General features: G+C 42.6%; 2 protein-coding genes across 4 annotated transcripts in view; both read left to right on the top strand.

Moving 5' to 3' along the window:
* Window positions 1-18264, top strand: part of ME2 (malic enzyme 2) — a 36698-nt gene extending 18434 nt beyond the window's left edge. For both annotated transcript variants that reach the window (XM_085322179.1, XM_085322180.1), the window contains 13 exons: window positions 580-729; window positions 2598-2673; window positions 3490-3651; window positions 4164-4267; window positions 4620-4729; window positions 4839-4936; window positions 5664-5777; window positions 5869-5983; window positions 7117-7259; window positions 10691-10793; window positions 11412-11482; window positions 12212-12310; window positions 12710-18264. In XM_085322179.1, coding sequence (XP_085178305.1) covers window positions 580-729; window positions 2598-2673; window positions 3490-3651; window positions 4164-4267; window positions 4620-4729; window positions 4839-4936; window positions 5664-5777; window positions 5869-5983; window positions 7117-7259; window positions 10691-10793; window positions 11412-11482; window positions 12212-12310; window positions 12710-12859 — 1495 coding nt within the window. In that variant the 3' untranslated portion in view covers window positions 12860-18264. The remainder of the gene's footprint in view (window positions 1-579; window positions 730-2597; window positions 2674-3489; window positions 3652-4163; window positions 4268-4619; window positions 4730-4838; window positions 4937-5663; window positions 5778-5868; window positions 5984-7116; window positions 7260-10690; window positions 10794-11411; window positions 11483-12211; window positions 12311-12709) is intronic.
* Window positions 18265-19487: 1223 nt separating this feature from the next.
* Window positions 19488-23757, top strand: ELAC1 (elaC ribonuclease Z 1). 2 transcript variants are annotated; one of them, XM_085322182.1, is made up of 5 exons: window positions 19488-19631; window positions 20244-20382; window positions 20464-20642; window positions 21490-21954; window positions 22771-23757. In XM_085322182.1, exons 3-5 carry the CDS (start codon window positions 20486-20488, stop codon window positions 23241-23243), a joined length of 1095 nt encoding a protein of 364 aa, XP_085178308.1. In that variant the 5' UTR covers window positions 19488-19631; window positions 20244-20382; window positions 20464-20485; the 3' UTR covers window positions 23244-23757. The 2 variants fall into 2 exon arrangements, with proteins under 2 accessions (XP_085178308.1, XP_085178307.1); XM_085322181.1 differs by lacking the exon at window positions 19488-19631 and adding an exon at window positions 19976-20154 and having other exon boundaries at window positions 20244-20642.
* The last annotated feature ends 374 nt before the right edge of the window (window positions 23758-24131 follow it).

Raw genomic sequence — 24131 nt, 5'->3', positions numbered from 1 at the left:
ATGCAGTAGCTGTRACCTAAGATAATCCCTAATTAATGGTCTGTACACCGTCCAGTCAGCTAAGCTGGATGTGAATTGGTACCTGATCGGCTGGTATATAAATTGGCAAAAATGAAGGCTTAATGTACACACTGAGTTGTGTCCTTCAAAGCGGACTTCTGTTAGGAGCTGATTAGTTTTGCAGCTGTGTTAATGTTATGATTAAGAAGATTTTACTGTCAAGACCTCCTTTTTTAGCTGAAATATTCTTTCACTGATATATTTTTTAAGCAGTAATGAGACTCCCAGCTGTATCCTGTAATAAATCCATGGGCTATCTTATATCATAATGCATATTTGTGCCTTAATTTGTTAGCATCCATGGTATGTCATTATCAGTTATTTTTATTGCCGCTTTTTAGTACTGCTACTCTTCCCTTTACAACTTTTGTGTAGTTCTCAAAGCCTGACTTGAGAGGAGGAAGGAATTTTATGAAGATATAGTGTGAAGCAAGATTGGTTTTTTGCTTTGCCATTTTTCACATTATTTTACATAAGCATAAATGTGAAACATATTTTTTTTTCTTTGCTTTATTGCAGGTATATCTACATAATGGGAATCCAAGAGAGAAATGAAAAATTATTCTATAGGGTATTACAAGATGATATTGAGCGGTTAATGCCCATTGTATATACACCAACAGTAGGCCTTGCCTGCTCCCAGTATGGACACATCTTCAGGCGACCAAAGTAAGAATGATACATATATATATACACTGCTACTACTTTTATTATCACTTTCTCTRTATACTTCTCTGAGGTTTGGAAATGCTTTATTTCATTTTCATTTGGATTCAGGTACATTAAAGTTAGGCTGGTTCACTARTAACAACTGAAGAGCCAGTTTATTTGGGAAAAAAAGAACAAAAGTGAAGGGCTTCAGCCCTATTTCCGGCTCTCCCCAGGAGGCCATGCTGCACTTGCATTCCCAGGATATTGCTGTGGTTTTCTCCAGCTCTTGAAATCACATCTGTGGAGCTGGGAATCTGGAGAGGAGCAGCACATTCAGAGAAAAATATAGATTGAAAGGGTCTCTGGAAGTCATCTGGTGTGACACTCTGCTAAGGAGGGCAAACTTCAGTTAGGTTCATTAGATATATTCCTCTGCGCTTCACCAGTCAAGGCAAACCTGCTTGCAGCCTGCTCGGAGACACAGAAATGTGAGCACGTGCACATTGGCAGATTTGCTGTAAGAAGCTCAGGGCAACGACGACTGTGTCAGAATCGAAGCTGTGACCAGTGTTTTCCCACTAGAAGTGGCCAAAGCTCGCCACGTTGGAGAGACTTACGGTGGTCTACGGAGCAGTAAGTCATTACGTCTTGGGTGCAGAGGCTGGTGAGCTGTGGTTTAGGGAGAGTCCTTGGCAAAGCAGAGAAGGAGAGACTGCAGCTTGATTTGGCTCAGCATACCCTGTTGAGTGCAATATTCCTTGTATTAAAGTGATTGCTAYTGGGAGCCCTTTTCAGTGATGTTGAAGCAGTAAGTGTGCTTGGTTGGGGTCTGAATTGGGTTCAGCAGTGATTCAAAATAGCAGTTCAGGTTATTAGCTCCRTGTTGAGGAAAGCAATTCAGATTGTCATTCATTTCAGCTCATTTCCATGATATTTCTATGTATTTCAAGAGCCCTCTTACTTGAGGGTTTCAGTGCAGTGCAGAAAAGGGCTAATCTTTCACTTCCCTAAGGACTGCACTGCACAGTGCAGCTGCTGTGACAGACAGTAAAAAGCTAACAGTTTTTGTTCCTAATCTAGGGCAGAGAATGTGATACATGTACATTTAGCTCTTATGTGCTTCCTCCCTGTTTCCTCTCCTCCATGTGTATTGCAGGCCAGTTTGAAAACTGTCCTCTAGAAGTTGTTTATCTGTGAATGGCAACATGTACGGGAGCTCAGGATGTGCTCCCTTTCTTTCCAGAACCATCACTGTCCAAGTTATATTATCTGTTACAGTCCCCCCCTTTCCTCCTAACTACAAATGTSTTGCAGCAAGTGGAATAGCTATGGTCGATTCTGTGCTTCACCTCTGCTCCTTGCTGCCTCTTTTTCTCCCCTCCCTTTTTCCTGCAGTTTGGGGAGTGCTGTTCTTCTCTTCCCAGAGCAGACAGTGTGGTCAGTCCCTGCCTTTCCTTGCTTTCCCCTCTTCTCTCCTTCTGTAATGTTGTGAAGAGAGATGCACCAAGGTAAAACCAGGCTTAGGGTCATATTCCCTTCTCGCATCCTTTCAGGGAGAGTAGGTCCTGTCCTGTCTTGCTGAAACAAACACCAGAGGTGTTTTGCCCTAGTGGAGTATTTAAGCTGGCTCTCTGTAGGACTTTTAAAATCCAAGTAGCATCATGACCAGTATTTTCTCTGCTTCTGATTTTGTTTTAAAGTGATAGAGTAGCCAGATAGACTTAAGCTTGTTAGAAAATTGTCTTTTCACTGTTTTATGTAATTGATTTCCAGACTTATAATTTATTTTCATGAAAATTTTACTGTTCAAAATTTTGTTTTAGAAAGCAAGGTGAAATTTCTAATTACCACCTATAAAATATTTCTGGTTTGTTTTTTTCTTACAGAGGATTATTTATTTCTATCTCAGACAGAGGTCATATAAGATCAATTGTGAACAACTGGCCAGAGAATGACGTTAAGGTACTATCACTATATAATTCTTTTTTTTCTAATTGTTATTTGATCTGAGTTGAGTTCCCTAAAATTGGTTGATATTTCATGGAAAAATTAACGCTAAATCAGGCATCCTTGGCAGTTGTTTGACAATGATGGCAAATATAGTTAATGAAAACAAAACATCTCTTGAACTGTGTTTTGTTATAAATATGAGGTTTACAGTTTGAGTAAACAGTGATGATCAGAACTAGGTTTGCCAGTCTTTTGTTTTACTTTATCATTCCATCTGGGAGGTGCTAGCGGGTGCACCTCTGGGTCTTATTTACTATATTACATAGCTTTGGGAGAGGTGATCGTGTCCTCAGATAAGAACATAGAAGTGATAGCTGGGAGACCCAGGTTTTACCATTAAATCTAYGTGACCCAGCTGGATCCGAAACCACAAAAACAGATGAGGTGGATAATACTCATCCAGACTTCTTGCTGTCCGGATTTAGGAGTGGAAATCATATACCTGAGTTACAAGCTGCTCCTGGATTCTTCTGGCCTGGATTCTTCCCACTTTGCTTTCAGGAATTTAGGCAGTAGCTTTCAGCAGACAAAAAGGAGCTCAGCAGATTCTGGTATTATCTTGTCTACTTTCTGCTTGGGTAAAATGGGCAAGGAGTAAAATGTTATCATTTCAGATTTAAAAAAATAAAAATTCTTTGTAATCTATTCATACTTGGTTTAACTGTATAAACATACTTGAATTTTTGCCTGGAAAAAGCACAGTTAACATTACTCTAAGCTTTATAAATTCCAGAAATCATATATGACTTCACTTGTTTTTGTTTGCAGGCCGTTGTTGTCACGGACGGAGAAAGAATACTGGGTCTTGGAGACCTAGGTGTCTATGGAATGGGAATTCCAGTAGGAAAACTGTGTCTGTATACGGCGTGTGCAGGTATACATCCAGATAAATGCTTGCCTGTATGTATCGACGTTGGAACTGATAATACAGTGAGTTTGACTAAACTTCACCTGCCATAAACTCTTRCTATAATTGTTAAAAGTATTTAGTACTAAGAGGAGATTTTTATTTGAGCGCTTTGTTTTAAAATGAAATCAAATATTTTATTTAAAGGCAATTTGCTTTGTAGCTATATATCAGTTACTGAAAAACTCCAGTTAATGTGACAGTGAAATGGTGCATTTGGAAGTAATTTGAATGCTGGTACACTGTAAAATAGACAGTCAAGTTGACCTGACTTTGAGAGGCTGGAAATGTGAATCCAATTTATTAAAGCAGTTTATTGTTCACAGTATTGATTTGTTCCATTGTAAAAGCAGCCATCACCAACCCCAAGTGCCAGCTGATATTACTGAGTGTTGATATAGACTGGAGGCAGTTAAAGTGGCTATATAAATGCAGTATCTTTGAGAAAGGTGCAAAATGTGTTACTGTGAACACTGGGAAGTGTRTACTGAGGAGGTGACTCATCTTGCTGCTCTCTCTCATTTATTYTTTTCAGACACTCTTAAAAGACCCATTTTATATGGGCCTGTACCAAAAAAGGGATCGCTCGCAGGTCTATGATGACCTAATTGATGAATTTATGGAAGCCATTACAGACAGGTATGACACTGGATTTTCCGCGCAAGAATATGGCCAAAACTACTGGCAGAAAGAGCCCATGACACACTGTCCTTGAAAGTCATTTACGAAAGATAAAAAGTCATTTACTGAAGATAGGACTARATGACAGGAGACATGGGCTGTATTTCTGGCTCTAGTCATTTTCTCTGTGACTTGGAATATGCTGTTTGTAGTTATCTGTTAAGTACACACAGAACAGAGATGGAACTGTTTTAAGCAGTGAAAAGCCTGAGGGGATTTTCTGTCCAGAGATAATTGATTAAGTGCAGGATTTGTTTTAAAATAATTTGTTCATGCATCTAATGATAAGAATATTTGCCGTGTTCTGTAGGTATGGCCAGAACACGCTTATCCAGTTTGAAGACTTCGGAAATCACAATGCTTTTCGTTTTTTGAGAAAATACAGAGAGAAATACTGTACCTTCAATGATGATATTCAAGGTATGAGCTTTGTTTATGTTTGTTAACATATATGCAAAAACATTGCCTGAAAGAATAATCTGCCATGTAGATCTGTTCAGCTCTTCTCAGGTTTGTATTGCTTTTGTAGGAACAGCTTCAGTGGCCTTAGCAGGACTGTTGGCAGCACAGAGRGCCACTGGTAAACCAATTGCAGAGCAGAAAGTGCTGTTCCTAGGAGCAGGAGAGGTGAGTTCTCCTAAGGTCTCTAGGACAACAAAAGATTGTATTGTGTTATATTTTCTGGTTCTGTAAAATCTGGATGTTCACATCCTTTGAAATTTATTGTAGAACTCTTTATGTMAGGTCAGCTAAAATACATTAACAGAAGGGAGAACCTGCTTGAAGAAGACTATTTGAAAGGCACTTAACATTTGCCAGGGCTCAGTCTTTCATGTTGTTACATGGGCTTCTCAAATCATCAGAGACTTGTATGTAGTAGAAGGAGATTTTACCATGAAATTATGATTCAGTGAGAAAGGTGGAAAGAAAGGGAAGCGTTGCCAGCATCTACTTTCTGCCCTGTTGCCTTCTCTGWCCACGTGGCCTCTATGACCAGCAGCAAGAGCAGAGAAGGGTATAGAAAGCAGCTGGGCACAAAACGCTAGGCCATGATTTCTTGGAAGGAGGGCTGCAGCAATAGCTCATTCTGAGTGKCCAGCTGGGTCACTTTGCTGTAGCTGCTSARCGGGTACAGGCCCAGCACRGGGCACAGTACCCAAAAGAGCTGCCTCTCTTCTTGCTTAAAGGCACGACKCTGTTGATCCCAGGAATGTGCCCCYGTCTRCGCAAACATTGCTTGTGTTTCAGAGCTGACCTAACAAATAATTTTTGTGGGGATCTAGAGTGGGGTGGTGTTTGTGATGACAGACCCATTTTGTGGCTCATTAAAAACAGAAGTCCTTTAATCTGTCAGGCTGCCCTGGGAATTGCAAACCTCATAGTTATGGCTATGATGGAAAGCGGTATTTCTGCTGAGGAAGCCTACAAGAAAATATGGATGTTTGACAAATATGGTTTGCTGATTCAGGTAAGAATGCATCAGGCCTGGAAATACCACAATACACATCACCAGTGCTCTCTGTGGCCTTCTCACAAACAGCATCAACTTTAATGTGTAGGGCCGAGAACACACAGTAGATTCCAATCAAGAACCATTTACGCACCAGGCTCCAGAGAAGATACCAAAGACATTTGTAGAGGCAGTGAATGTACTTCAGCCTTCAGCTATCATTGGTAAGTAGGGTTATTTTCATTTCTGTATTTCCACAACTTGGTTATTTGCTGTGTTTGCTTTCGGTAATGTGGTCCCAAGGAGGTTGGTGACGGTGATCTGCATTTCTGTTGGGATAAAAAGGAAAAACCAAGGGCTATTTTCTGCTTGGAAATAYATAGAGCTGAAAGTTATCTCTCAGTGTATCCTTCGCTGGAGCTGTGCTGCTCCTTCTGTGCCTTGTGTGGTTGTTAGCTGCTTGCTCCAGTCCTTGTCCTGCCCATCGGTGACCTTGCTCAGAACAACTCTGAGCATGTTCTGAGAGACTGCGTGGCCACAATGAACCAAAACTCCAGTGAAGGGCAATAAAAATCATGTATCAGAATACGCTTCTCAAGGGAAAGAACAGAGGCAGGAACCACTGTATTTTCTGATAGACAAGAGTCTCCTAATTTGAGTAATTTTTTTTTTTGGCCATCCTCCCTTCCTCTAGTCAGCTTTTCTGCCCGCAGCCTGACTTGAAGGAGTTGTCTGGTACTGCGGTCCCTGGTCACCAGTACCTATAAGGTCACTGACATGTATGCCATACCTATATATGTATCGATTTATAACTGTGGCTGTCCCCAGAGGCCAGATGGGATTACAAGTATTTCCTGTTACAACTCCCTTTACACGGAATCATTTTCGGCAGGGATGAGGGAAACGTTTTCTGGACTGAGTARCTGTCCTTAAGTCTACATCTGGTGTGTATTCATTTTTATGTATTTATATCTATGTGTTTAGGTGTGGTTAGAAATGCCAATGTGAAAGGAAAGTGCGTTGTACAGTTAACACCCAACTTGGATGAATCATCCTCAGAGAGCTGCAGTCACCTCTTGCTTATCCAGGGCAATGATAAGCATTCTTTACACACATCAATACAAAAAAGCATGTAAAACAGGCTTTTGGAACGCATTAATTAGGTGTTCCTACGAAGAATGAGATTTTTCAAGCAGCCRATATCAGAGCAGTGCTTGGTCTCTGTCTCCTGTGCAATGACAAGGCTGTGCTGGTTTGCTCAGTCTTTGGGAGTGGCAGTGGACTTCATCTATAATCATCATCTGACCTGGGGAAGTTGAGAATTGATTCCATTTTTRTGTGTTCCTGTATACTCCAGGGGTTGCAGGAGCTGGACGGCTTTTCTCGCATGACGTGATCAAAGCGATGGGCTCTATCAACGAGCGACCCATCATATTTGCACTGAGTAACCCCACAATGAAAGCTGAATGCACKGCAGAGGAAGCATATACGTTAACAGAGGTATGTGACGTTTTGAAACGTTGACCTATTGGGCACTTGATGATAGAACTGCTTGCTGACAGTGAGAGTGCAAAAACTCCTCAGATTATTACATGGAATTTCTTCCTGTAATAATAGATTTCTTTCTTGTTGTCTTAAAGTAACTGGAGGTGATTTGAAAAGAAATTTTGATTATTAAATAATGACATGCTGCTAAACTTAAAATAGCCTAAATCCTGTTGCTTCTTTTTTAGGAAGAGACTATTAGTTACTAAGTGTTTAGTAGCTTTGACCARTTTCATCTTTCCCACCAAATTTTTATTGTTTTAATTTCTAAAGAAACAGCTTATGTTAATAGCAAAATAGAGATTAGATACAACCTTTAAAATATAATAGCTGACACGTTCTAGATAAAGTTCTTAAGGCAGCACAAGTCCTTGTTTCTAATCAAGACTTCTGCTTTGCACTCAGTCATTTCCTAGTGTTTGCAGGTCAGTTGTTATCATTAACAGTGACCCGAGAAGACCTGTGCTTCAAGCACAGGTCTCTGCTGGTGACCCTGTGTCCTCATGTTCCTCTGTCACCACGCCTGAATCTCATACCCTGGCGCCACCACAAGTCCAAAGCAGTGAACTAAGTATAAATGCATCTCATTTTGCACTCTGATCCCAAAGTAATTATGCTGCGAGTTTGGGGGGGGGGAGCATTTTTTTTTTGTTTGTTTTTTGTTTTTTTTTAGAATGGCATTATCACCAGCATATTTCAGGGCAGGCGTATTCAAATCTAGGGCTTGTCTTTAATAAAGTAAGTCTTTATTCTTCTGCACAGCTTTTATATAAAACCAACCTTCTTTGAAGAGAGCCTAAGGGGAAAGAGATGGGAGGCAAGGAGGAAGTATGAAGCAGACAGTACTAGCTTTAAAACTTTGAACTGGCTGCTGATTCCTTTCCTTTAAATCTTAGGCTCGAGCTCGCAGTGAACTCTCCCCTGTCCACAGGCCCCGCCTGAAGATTTCAGGGATGGGGCTTTATTTTTGTTAATACAGCCCCAAATCGAGTGACTCGTATATGTAAAAGTGAGTGGGTGGATATCTTCCSTTGTTTCTTGATGCAGAAATGTGAACTACTTCCTTCCAGTATTAGTGCAGTTCTTAACATTAAAATCGCATACGTGGTGTGGTATTACCTTCAGAGAAAAAATGGYAGAGCTTTCCCCTACAGCCAGAGCTCGGACTCGTCTGTGTTAGTGGGCACATCAGTTTGRAGGGAACTACTGCTGCGGAGATGTGCAGGCCAGGAGGGAGCTCTGGGCACAAGTAACAGCCTCTGGACAAAATCTAGACCTTAACTTTAAACAGTAAACGATGTTGCTTTTAAATGAAGATTGTTTAATCTCTCTCAGATATTTTGCATCTGGGGATTAGCCAGAATAGTACAAATTACTTTAGCAGTGTTTCAGGATATAAAATTCATGGTTCCAATATCTTGGTCTGAAAGTAAACAGAAGTTAATTACAGAGCCAAGCCATTAGCTGGCGAAAGAGCTGCACTGCTGGCATCTCTGATGGTCACAGGGGGAAACTTACTGGAAAACTGTTTGAGGGAGGGTCAGCCTCAGCTTTATTTGCACATTTACAAAAGCTCAACAGAACGATGAATGTTTCCTGGGAGCAGACTTGGTTTTCCTTCATCCCATCGCTGTGTGCTGAGTCTCCAGGAGGAGGACGTATACTTCAGGGTGTCTGTCACCATCAGGTGCAGAAGCAAGACAGATCTCGTTAGGTTCAGGTGTGGTAAAACATCTTTACTGTGTAAGCATAGCGGCRAGAGGGTCTTTGCTTTTTCTGTATTGAGTTCATACGTCCTTTCAGTCATGATTTTCCGTAAACTATTGTTCGTACATGTGGGTCATTTGGGTTGCAAGTATTCCTGGTCAGTAAATGAAAGGGTGTAACTTTATTCTAGTCYTATTAGTAAATTTTCTAATGTTTTTGACTTTTTCGATTTGTCTCTATATCCAATGTTTGTTTTTATAGTGCTCTTTAGTTCTCTGAAATGTGCTCAATACAACACAAATGTACTCAGTTTACCCACAATTCACCCTTCAAAATGTAATAATATCCTTCCCTTCAAGATACAGTATCTGTATCTTGATACAGAAAATCTTCTCTAACTTTGCTTACTTTGTCATTTAACTAACCAAGTTTGGCAATTAATGATGAGAAATGTCATCCCGACGTGTCCCCCAACCTCAGAAACAGCCTAGTCCTGGTTGGCTTGAAATCTTAGCTAAGATGGGAGGTCACTAATGAAATGAAGATACCATCACCAACCTCCTTTCRCTTACTCTTCTTCCACTAGATGGCACCTGTAAAAGCATGCCGTGCCCTCTGCCACTCTGCGGGGAGTGTGGGCTTCTTCTGTGTTTTGGTGTTYGCTGGCTTTTGATCCTGTCCTCAGCTGCATCCATGTATTCTGCACGTTGTCATTACACCCTAACGTTCAGGCCTGCTCCCTGAGTCTTTMGCTTCTTCAGTAGTTTATTCTCATATGTAGTGATCATGAGGAGACTTAAATATTTTAAAATAGTGTTATCTTCATTATGCAAGAGAAATTCAATTTTTTTTCATTTACGGGCATTTGCTGCTTGAGGAAAGGGTTGTTTAGCTGGAGGATGGATTTCACGTTCAAAACCCTGGATTGGTTTTAATATTTCATGCTGATAAATATTATTTTCAAACTGCATTATTAACTCCTCTCAGAGCTCTCATTTCTCAAAGACAGTATGATATAGTAGTCCTCTCCTTGCCCCCCRCCCCGACCATCAGGTAACAAGTGACCTTTTGTACTGTACTTATATTTCAGTCTCCTGGAAGTGGCCATTACTCCGCTCTTTTTGTTYGATGTTTAAGGTGGTGGGTCCTGACTTGTGGCCGTGGTTTTTGATTAACGCTCTTATACTTAAAACATAAGTAAATTGTTTTGTATGCAAGTAATTCCTCCAGGTTTTTGCTGTCTTAAACAACAATGAATGTTAAAACAAATAGGTATCTCTCATTGCCTAGAGAGCTGCACAATTAAATGGGCATGCTTTCTTCTTTTGCCTTCCAGAGATTTGCAGGAGGAAGAGGTGCTCACTGCTTCTCTTACCTCTTCCAGGCTGTGCTGTGCTCTACTGGGAAGCATGGGTTTGGTTGTTGTCATTCAAGGATTGGAGAGATTTGAGTCAGCAAGGCATTTAAAGATGCACTTTTGTCTGGTTGCATTCAGGAGCGCTGTTTTGCCTTTTCCAGTTCGGCTGTGTGCTTGGTACCTTGCTGAATCAGTCCTAAAGCTGACTGGGAGCTGCAGGGCTCCGGCCTCCCTGTATTTCGTAACGACGTTATTGCTCCGTAGTGCAGGCTCTTTGGGAGCTGACTGGCAAAAGATGTGATTAGTCTTTCTGCCTCTGCAGGGACGATGCTTGTTTGCCAGTGGCAGTCCCTTCGACCTGGTGACCTTGAAGGATGGACGAACCTTCAAAGCAGGCCAGGGAAACAATGCTTATATTTTTCCAGGTAATAAAGAAAATTCTCTTCTGCTGGTCTTTGAAACTAGGCTGCTCGCACCTCTAATCAGACTCTCTTGCTGCACTAGGCAGTGGGTGAAGCTGTACAGAGACAAGTTTCCAGCACTAAGAAGTGTAACTAAAGATGAGAAGAATGAATGAAAGACAGTCAGTTAAGGGTGGGTGCCAGGCATGGGGGACTATATATGTCACATATACATATAATTGCTCACGCAACTGGATGTTTTTAGGAAGAGGGTGTTATTAAAGGTCTCACTCTTGCTGCACGAGTCCCCCTGCTTGTGTTGGGGGGAAGGAGAAAGTAAGTGTCAATACACTCACCTGTGAGTTACGTCTGCGTGAGTGAGGGTGCAAAAAAAGGTAATAGGGATATTTCCCTGCCTTCCTCTATCCTTTCTCTCCCTTTCTTCCTCCAGCTCCTAAGCTCCAACCCCCTGTCAAAAGCCACTCATTATGCTAAATGACTGGCACACATGGTCTTGTGAACGTGTGTAGAAGGCCGTGGGAAGACTTTTAAAAATAACATTCTGGATGACTTTCAGCTTCTCAGCAGCAGGGTGCGTAATTTAAAACGATGTGGCCCTAATTGGCGGTAATTTTATTGTAGGCGTGGCTCTCGCTGTGGTCCTCAGCAGTGTTCGACATATTAGTGATAAGGTTTTCCTAGAGGCTGCTAAGGTAAGTGTGGAAGCAGAGTAGGCTGTAGCTTCTGACACAGGGGTGGTTGATGTGACAGGTTTTCTGAGATATCTCAAATCTTGCTGAAAACTGTATGATTTTTCTGTTTCCTTTTAGGGGGGATAAAATCAAAAAAAATGTTTTTTGATCAAGCAAAATGGTGGGAAGTGACTGCTTCCTGTGAAAATTTAATATTTTTCATCCATAAACTGAACACCCAAATGCGAAATCTGTCCATGTGTAAAGGCAGCTCCCTGCCTGCCAGGAGTGAGGGCATTCCTGCCCTCCTCCTGGTTGTCCCCTCGGGGCCCCACGGCAGGCCGGGTGCTCAGGGACACGCGTGGCCCCGGGGCTCCYGTGCTGTACAGCCTTTCTGCTCTGGAGCAGGAGCTCCTGCCACGTCGGAGCAGCCGCTGAATCAAGTGACCAAACGCACGGGCACCCCTGCAGTCGTGTTGCACTCTTGTAACTTCYACTGTTAATAGGTAACTTGGCCTCAAAAATAGGATCTCATTTCTGCTGAATGCTTACGAGCAGAATTTGCTGATCCGGACATAGATTGCTGTGTCAGCCTTTGAGAATATTGAGACTTGAGGTGTCACATTCTACTGTTTTGGGAGAGCTGTAGTAGCAAAGAATGCTCCAGCTGATTTCTCTCTTGCACCTTAGCGTGTTATTTATCGTGTTCAGGATGCAGTAAATAGGAACTTGTTCGTTTTTCTAATTCAGGCATTGACAGAACAATTGACTGATGAAGAACTTGCACAGGGAAGACTTTATCCTCCACTGTCTAATATCAGGGAAGTTTCTATTTATATTGCTGTCAAGGTGAGTATGAAGCATAAAAGTGGACTGCACTATGTGTTTTATGTGTATATTAACTTAGTGAGTTGTACAGCATGATACTTGGACACTAGGTACTTAGGCACAAAGCACCCGGACCTATCTTTGTGCCATTAATAACACTTACAAAAATGTTGATTTTGCTGGATGCTTCAGTTTGGCAGTGATGGTTGGTCAAAATTACTCTCCTTTGATTTTTGAAATGAAGTTTCCAGATTCCTGATAAGGCATTCAAGAATTGTAAATTCCTGAATTTGTAACTGTAAAAAGACTTTGGTATTTATCTTTGTTCGAGCTGTAGAGTCCTAAACATTTTCCAGTGGAAGCACAAATTTTACATGAATATAGTAAAAGGCACAACTGCATGGTGATTTAACTTTTCAGGTTATGGAATTTTTGTACACGAACAACATGGCTTTCCACTATCCTGAACCTGCAGACAAGAACCGTTACATTCGATCAAAAGTTTGGACCTATGAGTATGAGTCCTTCATGCCAGATGTGTATGACTGGCCTGAGTCCAAGGTACACTGATGCACCGGAAGATACACTCCTCAGACAGCATCTTCTACTCTGCAGGGATCCCCTTTTCAGACCAATTTAAATCGTGACTTTTGAGACTTGTAATTTATTTTCTCTCATTTTGTTGTCTGTTTGCCTCTCCCTTGTTTTTGATTTGACATAGATTTCTCCCCATCTTCCCAAGTATCTGATGAACCATATGGGTGATAGCATCYGTCACATAATTGATAGAGCTTTCTCAAATTAATTTGAATAATGATGTTGCATTTCTACCTTAGAGCCCTCACCGCACTAAAGAATTCCAATAATGATGTTTTAGCTGCATGCATATTTTAATGAATTATAGCACTCTCCTCACTGCTGATTTGCAGAATCATTTATTTCTGCTTTTAATAATCAGCCTTCTGTCTAATTCTCCTGGTATTGTCACACTGCATCATTTGTGACATTGTAAGAGAATTTGTCAAGAAAAAATAAGGACGTCTTAAGACAAATCYAACAGTCTAATGGGCTGTTTGGTCTGATGATTAAAGAGGCGTGTGTCCGGAGTTCCTTGCTTCATTGGCTGCTCTGTTTTTCAAATGTGCTTTGAGGAGCAGTGTGATGTGCACGTGTAGAATCTGCAGCAATATTTGTATTCTGAATTTTCATCACTGTGTGAAATCTTCTATTAGGAGAAATATGAACTAGTTAAAATATATTCTTGGAAAGTCTGAAAATTAGTATTAATCACTTGCTGACTTTAAAAAACAAAGCTATGCTATATCCTGTAAAGCATAAATTATCCTATAAATCCTATAAATTATATCCTATAAAGGCAGACTCTGAAGTAATCTACRGAAATCTTTTAGAGGAACATCTGTGGTAGACTCCAAGGTGATGTGAAACAAAAGTCCTTGGGCACTTGTTAATTTTTTTCAGGTTCTGTTTCCTTTAAGTAAATCAGCAAGATCGTTTTCTCCCTTTAGTTTGCATAACTTTGTTTTCACAGAAGGACTTGCTTTTAATGTTTTTATGATACCTCTGACTTGAAGGGCTCCTAAATGGACTTAGTTGCCACTTTGAACAAAAGACTCCTCCCCACAAGCTTTTGAAGCTAAACCCGGAGGTGTTACAGGCAGCTGTTGACACGCACATGTACAGAAGTTTGACTGAATGTTTCTTGTRATCTCGGTTCGGCATACTCCTAGTTTGAAAACAGTAAATAGGAGACTTGAAAGATCGAATGCTTAGAAATTGYAAGTTGATCACTTGAGCCTCCCTCTCCCTGTGCAGGTTTAATTTCTCGGGTGTTTTGTATGAAGACAAAAATTGCTAGTGTAATTTTGGCTCTATTTCCTCACAGTGATAGTACTGCACATTTGATACCAATATCACAATGTGCATTGCTTTTCATTTTGTTCACATCTGCTTTCGATGACCTTCGTTACTTTATATTAGTGTGCAACAACAAATTTTCCTAGCGGCAGTCTGTGACTTCTCTAAATCTAGTCTCTATAAAAGACGATGGTATGTCAGGAACAGAAGTGAAGATGATATGCCTTCTCGTCCTTTGCTGCGTAAAGACAAAAACCTGACAAAAATGAATAAATACATATTGAAAAAGTTGTACTGGCCAAAAAAAAAGATAGGTTTAAAACCTGACGCCATAAACCAAAGAGATGAAGTAAATCTTGCTCAGAATTTACCCATGGCAGGCATATGCCTTGTGCCCTTTATTTACATTGGAAAATGCAATCTCTTCTGAAGTATGTAAAGTATGGCCAGCACAGAACAGGAAACACAGACTTCGTACCCCCTTAAAAAGACACCGGCTCTTGCTTATTGCCTAGTCTCTGATTTTAATATAAAAAAGTATTAGGGAAAAAAGACAGTAAACTTTTGGAAGATTTCACCTAAGCAAGGAAAGAAGACTGATAATACAAACACAGAAAGCAGTGATGTGAGGGAAAAACAAACATATTCAAAATGGTGAAGAGCTGTCTYGTGGGGCTCTAGATGCTGCATTGCCAAGTTGTGTGATTTTATGTGGTTTGCAACGTATATATAAGTATATATACAGAAGAAAAGACCAACACACACACAATGTTTTTACAAAGAATGTTTTTTTCATCTATTTTTGCTATGCTTAGTTTTTAGTATATTTAAATATATGATCTTACTAAAAATTATTTATTTAGTGTACAAATTATTTTTACCTTCTGAAAATTCAACTCTTGCTGAAGCACGGACTGAAAGCCTGTTGTAGTGCGTCAGTGAGGTTCTGCATCGTTGTATTAAAGCCTATCAGCCAACGCACGCTTCCTCGCCTCTGGCAAAATCCTAATTACGTAGAGGAGTAACAGATACCCCATGCACTGATCCTGAGCGCTGGCTGAGACTGACTGCAGAGGCAGGGCAGTCAGTAAATGCAGCTCCGTGTTGCAAAATAAAGATCTACATCCATCTACTGAGCCTGATCCTTTTTCAGGCAGCGAGCGCAGCCACCGTTTATAATGAAAGGGCACTGACGGTACTCAGGGTTTCAGAACATCTGCACTTGGGAAAATAATATTCCCCGCTTGCAACAGGAGTCCTGTGTGGGGCGAGAGTGGTTTCGGTTCCCAGAGGAAGCCACCAAACAGGCAGCTGGCAGTGGCTTGTGTCAAGGACAGGGAAGATGCCTGTTTGTGAAATGCTGTTCTTTCTCCTCCTGGCGTGGGTTGCTTGCTGTCCTCTCTACGCAGAGGCCAACAGACGCTGTTCAGAACTAGCTGATAGCRGGATTTTCCTAGCTAAAAGCATTACTAGATAATTTTTATGTAATCCCACTGCATAGGTGAGGAGAAACTCCTCATGTTTTTACTGTATCTTTGACTGTGAGGCTCCGTGACACAGTCACCTCACGATGTGGCTGTAGATGTTCCCGAGGTCTRGAGTAGCACAGTCCTCACTGTGTCTCCCTAATCCGTCCCAGTTACATCAGCTGAGAGGTCCCAGTAGGCTTCGTCTGCACGCACATCTGTCTCCAGCATGTAGCAGGCTCTGTTGGTCATCTATAGCTTGAAATAGTGACACTGTAGGATTTTTGCCTTCAACTTACAGCCATTGTTTTCCGGTTGCAACAGGTAGCGTCAGCTCACAAACGTCTGAGTGTGTCACTCTTCCATCTTTTTCAGAGTATTTTTAAGTACATAGATTCATCTTCAGCTTTGATGAACTCTTCAAATCTAATAAATCTTTGAATCAATTAGCTAGCTGTTAATTGACAGTTAACTAACTAACTAACTGCTCATCTTGCCACTTAGGAAGGATCCCTTTTCATATTCTACTTAAGCTGATATTTTTTTCTTTGCAGGCTTTATCAAAAGCATTTATTAGTCTGTATCAGTACAGAAAATTTTCTCAGGCAGCATGCAAAAGCAAAGAGCTTTCACCAGGATGCATTTTGTAACGCTACATAGAGTAAGTTAAGCTTATATAGGTTTTTGAAAATGTTTGCCTAAACGACGACTAGTGTTGTAGCTCTTCACACAGCCCTAGTGACTTTTGCCCTCTGAATGGTATAGAAATGTCTGTCATGTCTCTTCTGTTAGGATGCTATTCTGGAGGTACAGAACACTTCAGAGAAAATACTAAGCATCAAAAACTCCTATAAAAGTCAGCAGAGCTGAGGATGCTTAGTCTTTTTCAGGATTGATCCAAGACTTGCTTCCTTAAAATCAGCTGGAGCAAGACTGGGTCTTTTGACAGCAACGTACAGAGACATCTAGGTGAGGAGAAGCAGAAGGTCTTTAAAAAGAAAAGCAGCTAAGGGAGCATAACCTCACTTATGAAATGTGCATGTTCTCCTTCAAAGATTACAGAGGTTTGTGTATTCCAAGCGTATGCCAGTGTGCCAACAGCTGACACACAGAGGAAGACTATTAAAATATAGTGTCTGATATATTTAAAACCAAAAGTGTGACTTGCCAYGTAAGTTGTTCTTGGATATGTTAGTTAATGGTGATGTTTCATGATGCTGTGTTTGTTTTCCAAGCTTAAAATGAAGTGATGCTTTACATGCAGATCACTGTTTAACAGGTTTCCCTGTGGTAGGTGTATGTGTTCTSTGTACTGTTTTTTCCAGCACACTGTTTTGCAGGAGGGGGTGAAGTAATCCTATGTCACACTCTTCTGGCAGAAACTGTAAGTAAGGGACGAAGACAGTATACCTTGTGTTTTTTTCACTAGCAGCCCTGTTTAGTGAATACTCCTGTAGGAGAACTGGGATCAGTACTGTTGTGTAGCTACAACTTTGAATTTTAGTTCAGCTGACTCTGGATTTAATTAAAATTCAAGTTGTCATCTTTCATTTGGGGTTTGCTGCAGCCTTCCTCGATGTTAAAGGTGCAGATGTTAGTCTCTCTGTGATTTAGATGAAGTAATCTACCAACTTTCAGATGGGGACAGTAAGAACAAAACAGTTTGGGCTTCAGTTCTCTCTTGGATATAAATGCTATTCTTGAATTTAAGAAGAAAACCACTGTCATTTTAGGACTCTTAAAAAAAGTTGATGCTCACTGTTGCAAAGCGTACTGCTATCCTGTTTTGTAGCAAATGTACATATGCAAGGACTGGTATCGTGTTGAATACTAGAGCAAGGAGAAAATCTAGAGCAAAGCTCTAGTTACACCCACTTGGCGGCTGAATTTAATGAATGCAATTCAGTTGCCTCTGGTGAAGGAACATCTAATTCTGTATGTATCTACCTTGACCTTCCTACCTACCCATGAAATATGATGTTACCGTGCTATCAGAAAGTCTGCAGATGTTCTCGGTGGAACACGAAGCAACCTCGACACGCTTTAGGCCTCTGCTCCAGAGGGATGTGTGCTAACAGCCAGGTGGCACRCGGAGAATTCGGTATCGTGTGGTGTAGTGAACCACGGCTAGAACTCATTAAAACCTCTCTTGGGTCAGGTGTTCGACTTGCCRGCACTCCGAGAGCTCTCTGCATGGTGTGCACATACACTCCGCACGCGCAAAATGGGCACTGGACTGAACTGAACGTAACCCTCCGAGTACCTCAGGCTTGGACTCACCCATCTTTTAAATAGCTCCTTTTTAATAAAAACAGAAATAACAATGCTTTTCAGACTACGCAAACATAGCAAGTTTGTCATTTTTTTCAGGAAATAGAGTAGCAAAATAATTTCTRTCTTAAGCACATCTGTCTTACCCAAGTAAAAGTAACTCTGTATTGCAATGCTTGTGAGAACAATTCCAGTCTAATCTGTCGAGGGTTGACTTAATCTAGGAGGGTCATTGCTCAGCTGAAACTAAAATTGTATTTAAATGTGAACTGTTTTATTTCTTCTTTATAATATTGTAATTGTTGAAATGTGTGTTCTGGTCTTCTATTTTCTTAGTAAAATGCATTCTCTTTGCCTAAATGACATTTGATTTTATTTATTCTCAAACAGTGATGTTTGGCCTATACAAAATTGGTAAGAAATTACCTACAGTAGCCACTTTTTTCTCATTTTTCCCTTAATCTGTTTAAAGACATTCCTGTCCCTTGTAAGTGATCAAGAAACAAAACAGGTACTTAAGACTGTTGACTAAACAAATAAATTTTTTTCTCGCAGCRGGTTTTCTAGAAATAGCACATCTAGCTGTTTTACAATACTTTAACTGGCCTCCTTAAAAGCGGACTTGAGTGCTATTTTCTGTGCTTTACCAGACAGAGAAATTGAGTCTTACAGGGGAAGTAGTTTGTCCCTCGCCACGTGCATGCTGGAGTCCCAGGTGCTGCACTCTACCCACGAGACCACTAGTTTCTCCGTTAATACATCTGACGCCTCATGAGATAGGTGTTCTGATGACAAAAGATGTCTTGTGTCGTCGTACCTGCATARTCCTACAACATCAAGAAGGGAGGAGGAGTTGGTTAGGGAGTGAAAGCTGCTGTGAATTACCAGAGCTTGTTTATTTGTGCTCTTTGCGCCTATCACTTAGTGTTCGGGAGTTTTTGCTCGTATAAAAGGAGCGCTCAGTCTGCTCGCGTTCAGCAGGGGAGCGGACAGCAAACGCCACCGCTGCGCGTAGCAGGGAGTCCCTGCGATGGCAGTTGCCTTTCCAGCATCATCGTAGGTAACTGGAGATCCTTCAAAAGGGAAGTTTTAACAGGCCCTAACTTAGCTGAAACTGCAGCTGCGCGCACTCGTTTGGCTTCCCTAAATCCAGTTTGGAATAGATACAAATTCAGACAAACTGATCCGTGAGCTGGGGGTCTGGTGTGCTGGAAATGCTCTGGATCCACGGAGCACATCCCACGGGGATCAGGATAGCCGTGTGGTCGTCGTCGGGATGCAACAGCCAAGGCAGCGGTACGAGATCCCCGTTGTGGCTCGAGCGCGGGGGGTGGATGCACAGGGCGTCCGCGGGCCTCTGCTAGCGCCACCGGCCTCACCTGGGCTCACCTGTGTCCAGCTGCCCTTCCTGCGCCGCGAACGAGCGCCGGCACGGACGCCGCGGGGAGCTGACGCGGCCCTCTCCCCTCCGACGGCGACAGCTCGCCCTCACGCCCGCGGTCCGCGGAGAAGAGCCAGCGCGGCCGGGGAGAGCATCAACCCCGCGCTAAAGAAATAAAAGAGCAACGCGGGAATCGCAGCGCCCCGGGCTGCCTGCCAGAACGCGGCGCGGGCGGCGGGCGCCAACGCCAGCTCCGCGCCGCGATTGCAGAGGCGGAAGGGCAGAGGCAGGGAGCGCGGGGAGGGGAGGCCGGGCCTGCGCCGCCGCCGCCACCTCCAGCTGCAGCCGGGTAGGCGCCGAGCGCGGGAGGGAGCGGGGGGAGGCCGAGGGGAGGCTGGGGGAGGCTGAGGGGAACCAGGGAAGGCTGGAGGGAGCCGGAGGAGGCTGAGGGGAGGCTAGGGGGAGCCAAAGGAGGCCAGGGCAGGCAGAGGGAGGCCAGGAGAGACGGAGGAGGCTGGGGGGAGCCAAAGGAGGCCAGGGCAGGCCGAGGGAGGCCAGGAGAGCCGGAGGAGGCTGGGGGGAGCTGGGAGAGGCCGGCAGGGGGGCGAGGGGAGCCTGGGGGGAGCCAAAGGAGGCCGGGGCAGGCCGAGGGAGGCCAGGAGAGCCGGAGGAGGCTGGGGGGAGCTGGGAGAGGCCAGGGGAGCCAGCAGAGCTGCTTCGAGGGCCGGGGCTCTCTCCCCTCACTCGTACTGGCCTGTCTGCTTCTGCGGCCTCCACGTTGGTCCTTTGAGAGGGGCTTTTACCAGGGAAGCGCCTGCCCCTGGGGAGGGAAAAACGGTAGAAGGAGCACTCCAGCAATGGGAAAACGTAAGGTTAGAAATGGAGAAGAGAGACGTAGTCGCAGTTTCAGAGACCAGAGGATTTCCGGCTGGTTAGGGTTTCGTTTTGCTTTACTATCCAGGTCACGGRCAGAGGTCCCACGCACCAGCCGGCGTGCACGTTTGCAAACCTTCCCCTGGCGTAAGAAGGGAACCTGCTGCTGGTGGCCGCCGCGTTGTCCCTTCGAGGGAAGGGGAATTTGATCTTCCCACGAAAGCAAGGTGGATACCTGCACTTACAGCACAGATGTTTCTTTCCCAGCAGAAATAAGCACGTTCAGCGGCTTAAAACATCCGTTTCAGGTGGCAAACTGACCCGCGTAAAATGTCCATGGAAGTAACTTTCCTTGGGACGGGCTCAGCGTTCCCGTCTCCGGCGAGAGGCGCGTCAGCGCTGGCGCTTCGCCGCGACGGGGAGTCCTGGCTCTTCGACTGCGGCGAGGGGACTCAGACGCAGCTCATGAAAAGCCACCTGAGAGCAGGTTAGCGCTGCCGGGAGGCGCCGCGACGAGCGGAGGGGGAAAGGCGCCGGGGGGCTCACGCGAGGCGCTTGGTCCCGCCGCTCGCGGGGTTCGAGATCGTGCCGAGGGTCTGCGTTCGTCTGCAGGCAGCGCCGGGCGATAGGCGTGTGCCTGTCCAGAGAGATTTTTGCTGGTGTTTTTGAATAAAATCGGGTGCGTGCGGTCCTATTTGCTTCTTCGTTGTAGCAAATAACAGCAACAACCTCCCRCTCCCCCAAAATCTGAAGCTACTGTCAGATTTAATGTCAAAGTGAAGAAACAAAGTACTGATTTTTACTRTTTTTTTTAACAAATTAGGTAGGAACTGTGGGGTTCTGGCTCTTTAAAGAAGTTTGAATCCCCCCAGAATTTTKGGGGGGAAATTGCAATCATTTCATGTCTTAAATTCAAAACACAAATTCCAGCTGATGTTTCTCATTAGTCCACAATTTCCGTGTGATGTATCAACATGCAGCCACTCTCCCGAACTGCTGTGCATTTTAATGCCGCAGATGTCACCAGCTGATCCTGTTCCTTTCTCTTAGCATGTTTTGCTTAGAATTAGGTAAAACTCATATCTCAACAGTCTTTTTTGACTTGTCTTTTTGATGTGTAAGTCAAAATAAGCCTTGAGTGGAAGGTTATCACTATAGTGGAAACAAATACTTAGTGGTTTGGGATTYAGTTCTTAAATATTGGTTTTATTTTCATTTCCTGCCTTCCTTTCATTTCCTTCTCTCCTTTTTGTCAAAAAGTAAGTGATTCATTTTTGAGTTGCCATGGTGTTTGCTTATTTTCTTTTTTTTTTTTCTGTTGTGCTAATCAATAGGTAGAATTACAAAGATTTTCATAACCCATCTTCATGGTGACCATTTTTTTGGACTTCCTGGCCTACTGTGCACACTGAGCCTCCAAAGTAGCCCTGACCCAAACAAACCACCTCTTGACATTTATGGACCATTAGGACTCCGAAACTTTATATGGAGGACTATGGAGCTCTCCCACTCACAGCTTCTGTTTCCTTATGTTGTTCATGAACTGGTACCGACACGGGACCAGTGTCCTGCAGAAGAGTTTAAAGAACTTTCTTATCTGGACAGAGAAGTACCCTCAGAGGAAGCACGAGGGAGAATACTCCACTTGGATCCTGTAGAAAACTCTTACTTGCTGGTTGATGATGAGCAGTTCGTTGTGAAAGCGTTTCGTCTCTTCCACCGCATTCCTTCGTTTGGCTTTGTAGTGGAGGAGAAGCCACGGACGGGTAAACTCAATGTACAAAAGCTAAAAGAAATCGGTAACTACTTTGACTTATTTCTTCCTCTTTAAAATTAGTTAATGCTTTGGAGACCGGTATTTTGTGGAAATTATTCCTGAATGCCTCTACAGTATCACTGCTTTTTGCTGCGTTTGCCTTGGAGGTCTAACAGCCTTTCTTACACCTATCGGACCTGTTAGATGCCTTTGTTAGACCAAAGGGGCATGTTCTGATAGCAGATGTGTTCATATTGCAGCTTCAGATGCTGAGAAGTCATCAGGAGGCAGCAGATGTCTAAGTGCATGTGTTCAAGCTGAGTGCTGACTGCAGTTTTCAACAATTGCAACAAAATCSGGTTCGCTAGCAGCAGAAACCTTTTTATGGCTGCCTTTCTAGGTATTCTAGCAAATTAGAGCTGTGTTTATGTCTCCATAATTCATTTTAATTCCATTCTCTAGTAAAAGCATTCTAATAGATTATACCAATGCAGCAGTCTGAATCAGTGTGTCATGCTACTGCGTGTTAGTATTGCAGACTACTCTCATACTGAGAAGAGCAAACAAATTCAGAAGGTAAGGTTTAAAAAGCATAACATGGCTTTCAGAGAAAGGTATGGCAGTGTATTTGCATGACTTTGTTYACTCTAATATGAAGAATGAAGCTTTTTTCAAAAGAACCTTCTATTAGTTACAAGCTTTTTATTTGTATGAAGTATGTGAAATGTCAATTGCTACTTATATTGAGGTTGTATTTTTTAAGTGAGACAGCTCTATGTGTAATGTATCTCCTTTTAAAAGATTTTGAAACCCAGCAATGATCTTAGCACTTATTGACTCTTTTGCTTTTATTTACCAGGAGTTCAGCCAGGTCCTCTATATGGAAAACTGAAGAATGGTATYACAGTTGTTCTAGAAAATGGAGTAACTATTTGTCCTTCAGATGTCTTAGAAGACCCTATTCCTGGAAGAAAAATTTGCATTTTAGGGGACTGTTCTGGGGTGGTTGGAGATGCAGCCATGAAACTTTGCTATGAAGCAGATATATTGATTCATGAAGCCACATTGGATGATAYGCAAGAGGAGAAGGCCAGAGAGCATGGTCATAGCACTCCAAAAATGGCATCTGATTTTGCAAAATTATGTAAAGTTAAGAAGTTGGTTTTGACTCACTTTAGTCAACGATACAAACCAGCTGCTCAAACAAGTGAAGGAGACACTGAYGTAACAGAACTGAAGAGACAGGCAGAGTCAGTGTTAGGTGGTCAAGAAGTAACACTAGCTGAGGATTTTATGACAATAGAAGTTCCACTGAAAAAGCAAAAATTGTAGTATTAGCAGGCTCTACATGAAGATATAAAGTGTGCTGGTGTTCAATGACACTTAAAACTAACGGTAGGGTTTCTGGTATCCAAATTAGTTCTGTGGTTCATGGAGAAGAGCTGCAAACTTGAGAGTGGTAGAGAGAGTACCAGGTACAGTTATCACCACTTTTGTACAGAAAGAAAAAAGGTACTAGGAAATCTGGAGCGTGGAATAAATCCTTAAGTGRTTGCTGTAGGCACCTAGGCTGGCCGGAAATTGAGATGCATAGGCATAAGTCTTCTGAGCCTAGATGTTTCACTTACACGAAAGACTCCTGGAGCAGACCACTGCATTATTTCACTTAATACAGTCTTTAGGAAGGTTATATTCTACACGGAATTTAAAATATCTTGCCTCYGTTACAAGTCTTTGAATAACATCTATTTCAAACTTGTATACATTATTTTGTAACTATTTATCTGATTTCTATGTAAGAGGGCTATTACACTAAAACTAATAAAGCATTTATAACTCTGCTAAATATTTGTGACTGGTGATGTTGCTATGCTCAAGCTGAGGAGTTTTTACAAATACTCCCGTCGCTTGTAAAGCTTTCACATAARTAACTGTATTTTAGGCCTCCTGTCAGAGGTGAATCACTCTTAGTTTGATTCATTTAGAACTCGGAAGTGCAAGTCCTAGGTTTGTGTACCTGTTCCTGCATCACTGAAGTTTTGGAAGTGTACTCCGGTGATCTTTAGGGAGATGAAAAGCAATCTTTCCGAATGTGTGCCTCCAAGTGTGTTTTCAAAGGCAAATTGTTCTGGTAATAATCATACTATTCTGATAAAAGCATATTTCTATTGGTAGAAATACATCTAGAGGAGGAATTTCCCTTGTGTTTAGCTAGATCTG

The sequence above is a fragment of the Rhea americana genome, unplaced genomic scaffold (assembly GCF_003343005.1).
Source record: "Rhea americana isolate MKP2758 unplaced genomic scaffold, rheAme1 scaffold_75, whole genome shotgun sequence".
NCBI lineage: Eukaryota > Metazoa > Chordata > Aves > Rheiformes > Rheidae > Rhea > Rhea americana.
The sequence above is the reverse complement of the archived record's forward strand: the minus strand, read 5'-3'. Positions and strand labels throughout refer to the sequence as shown.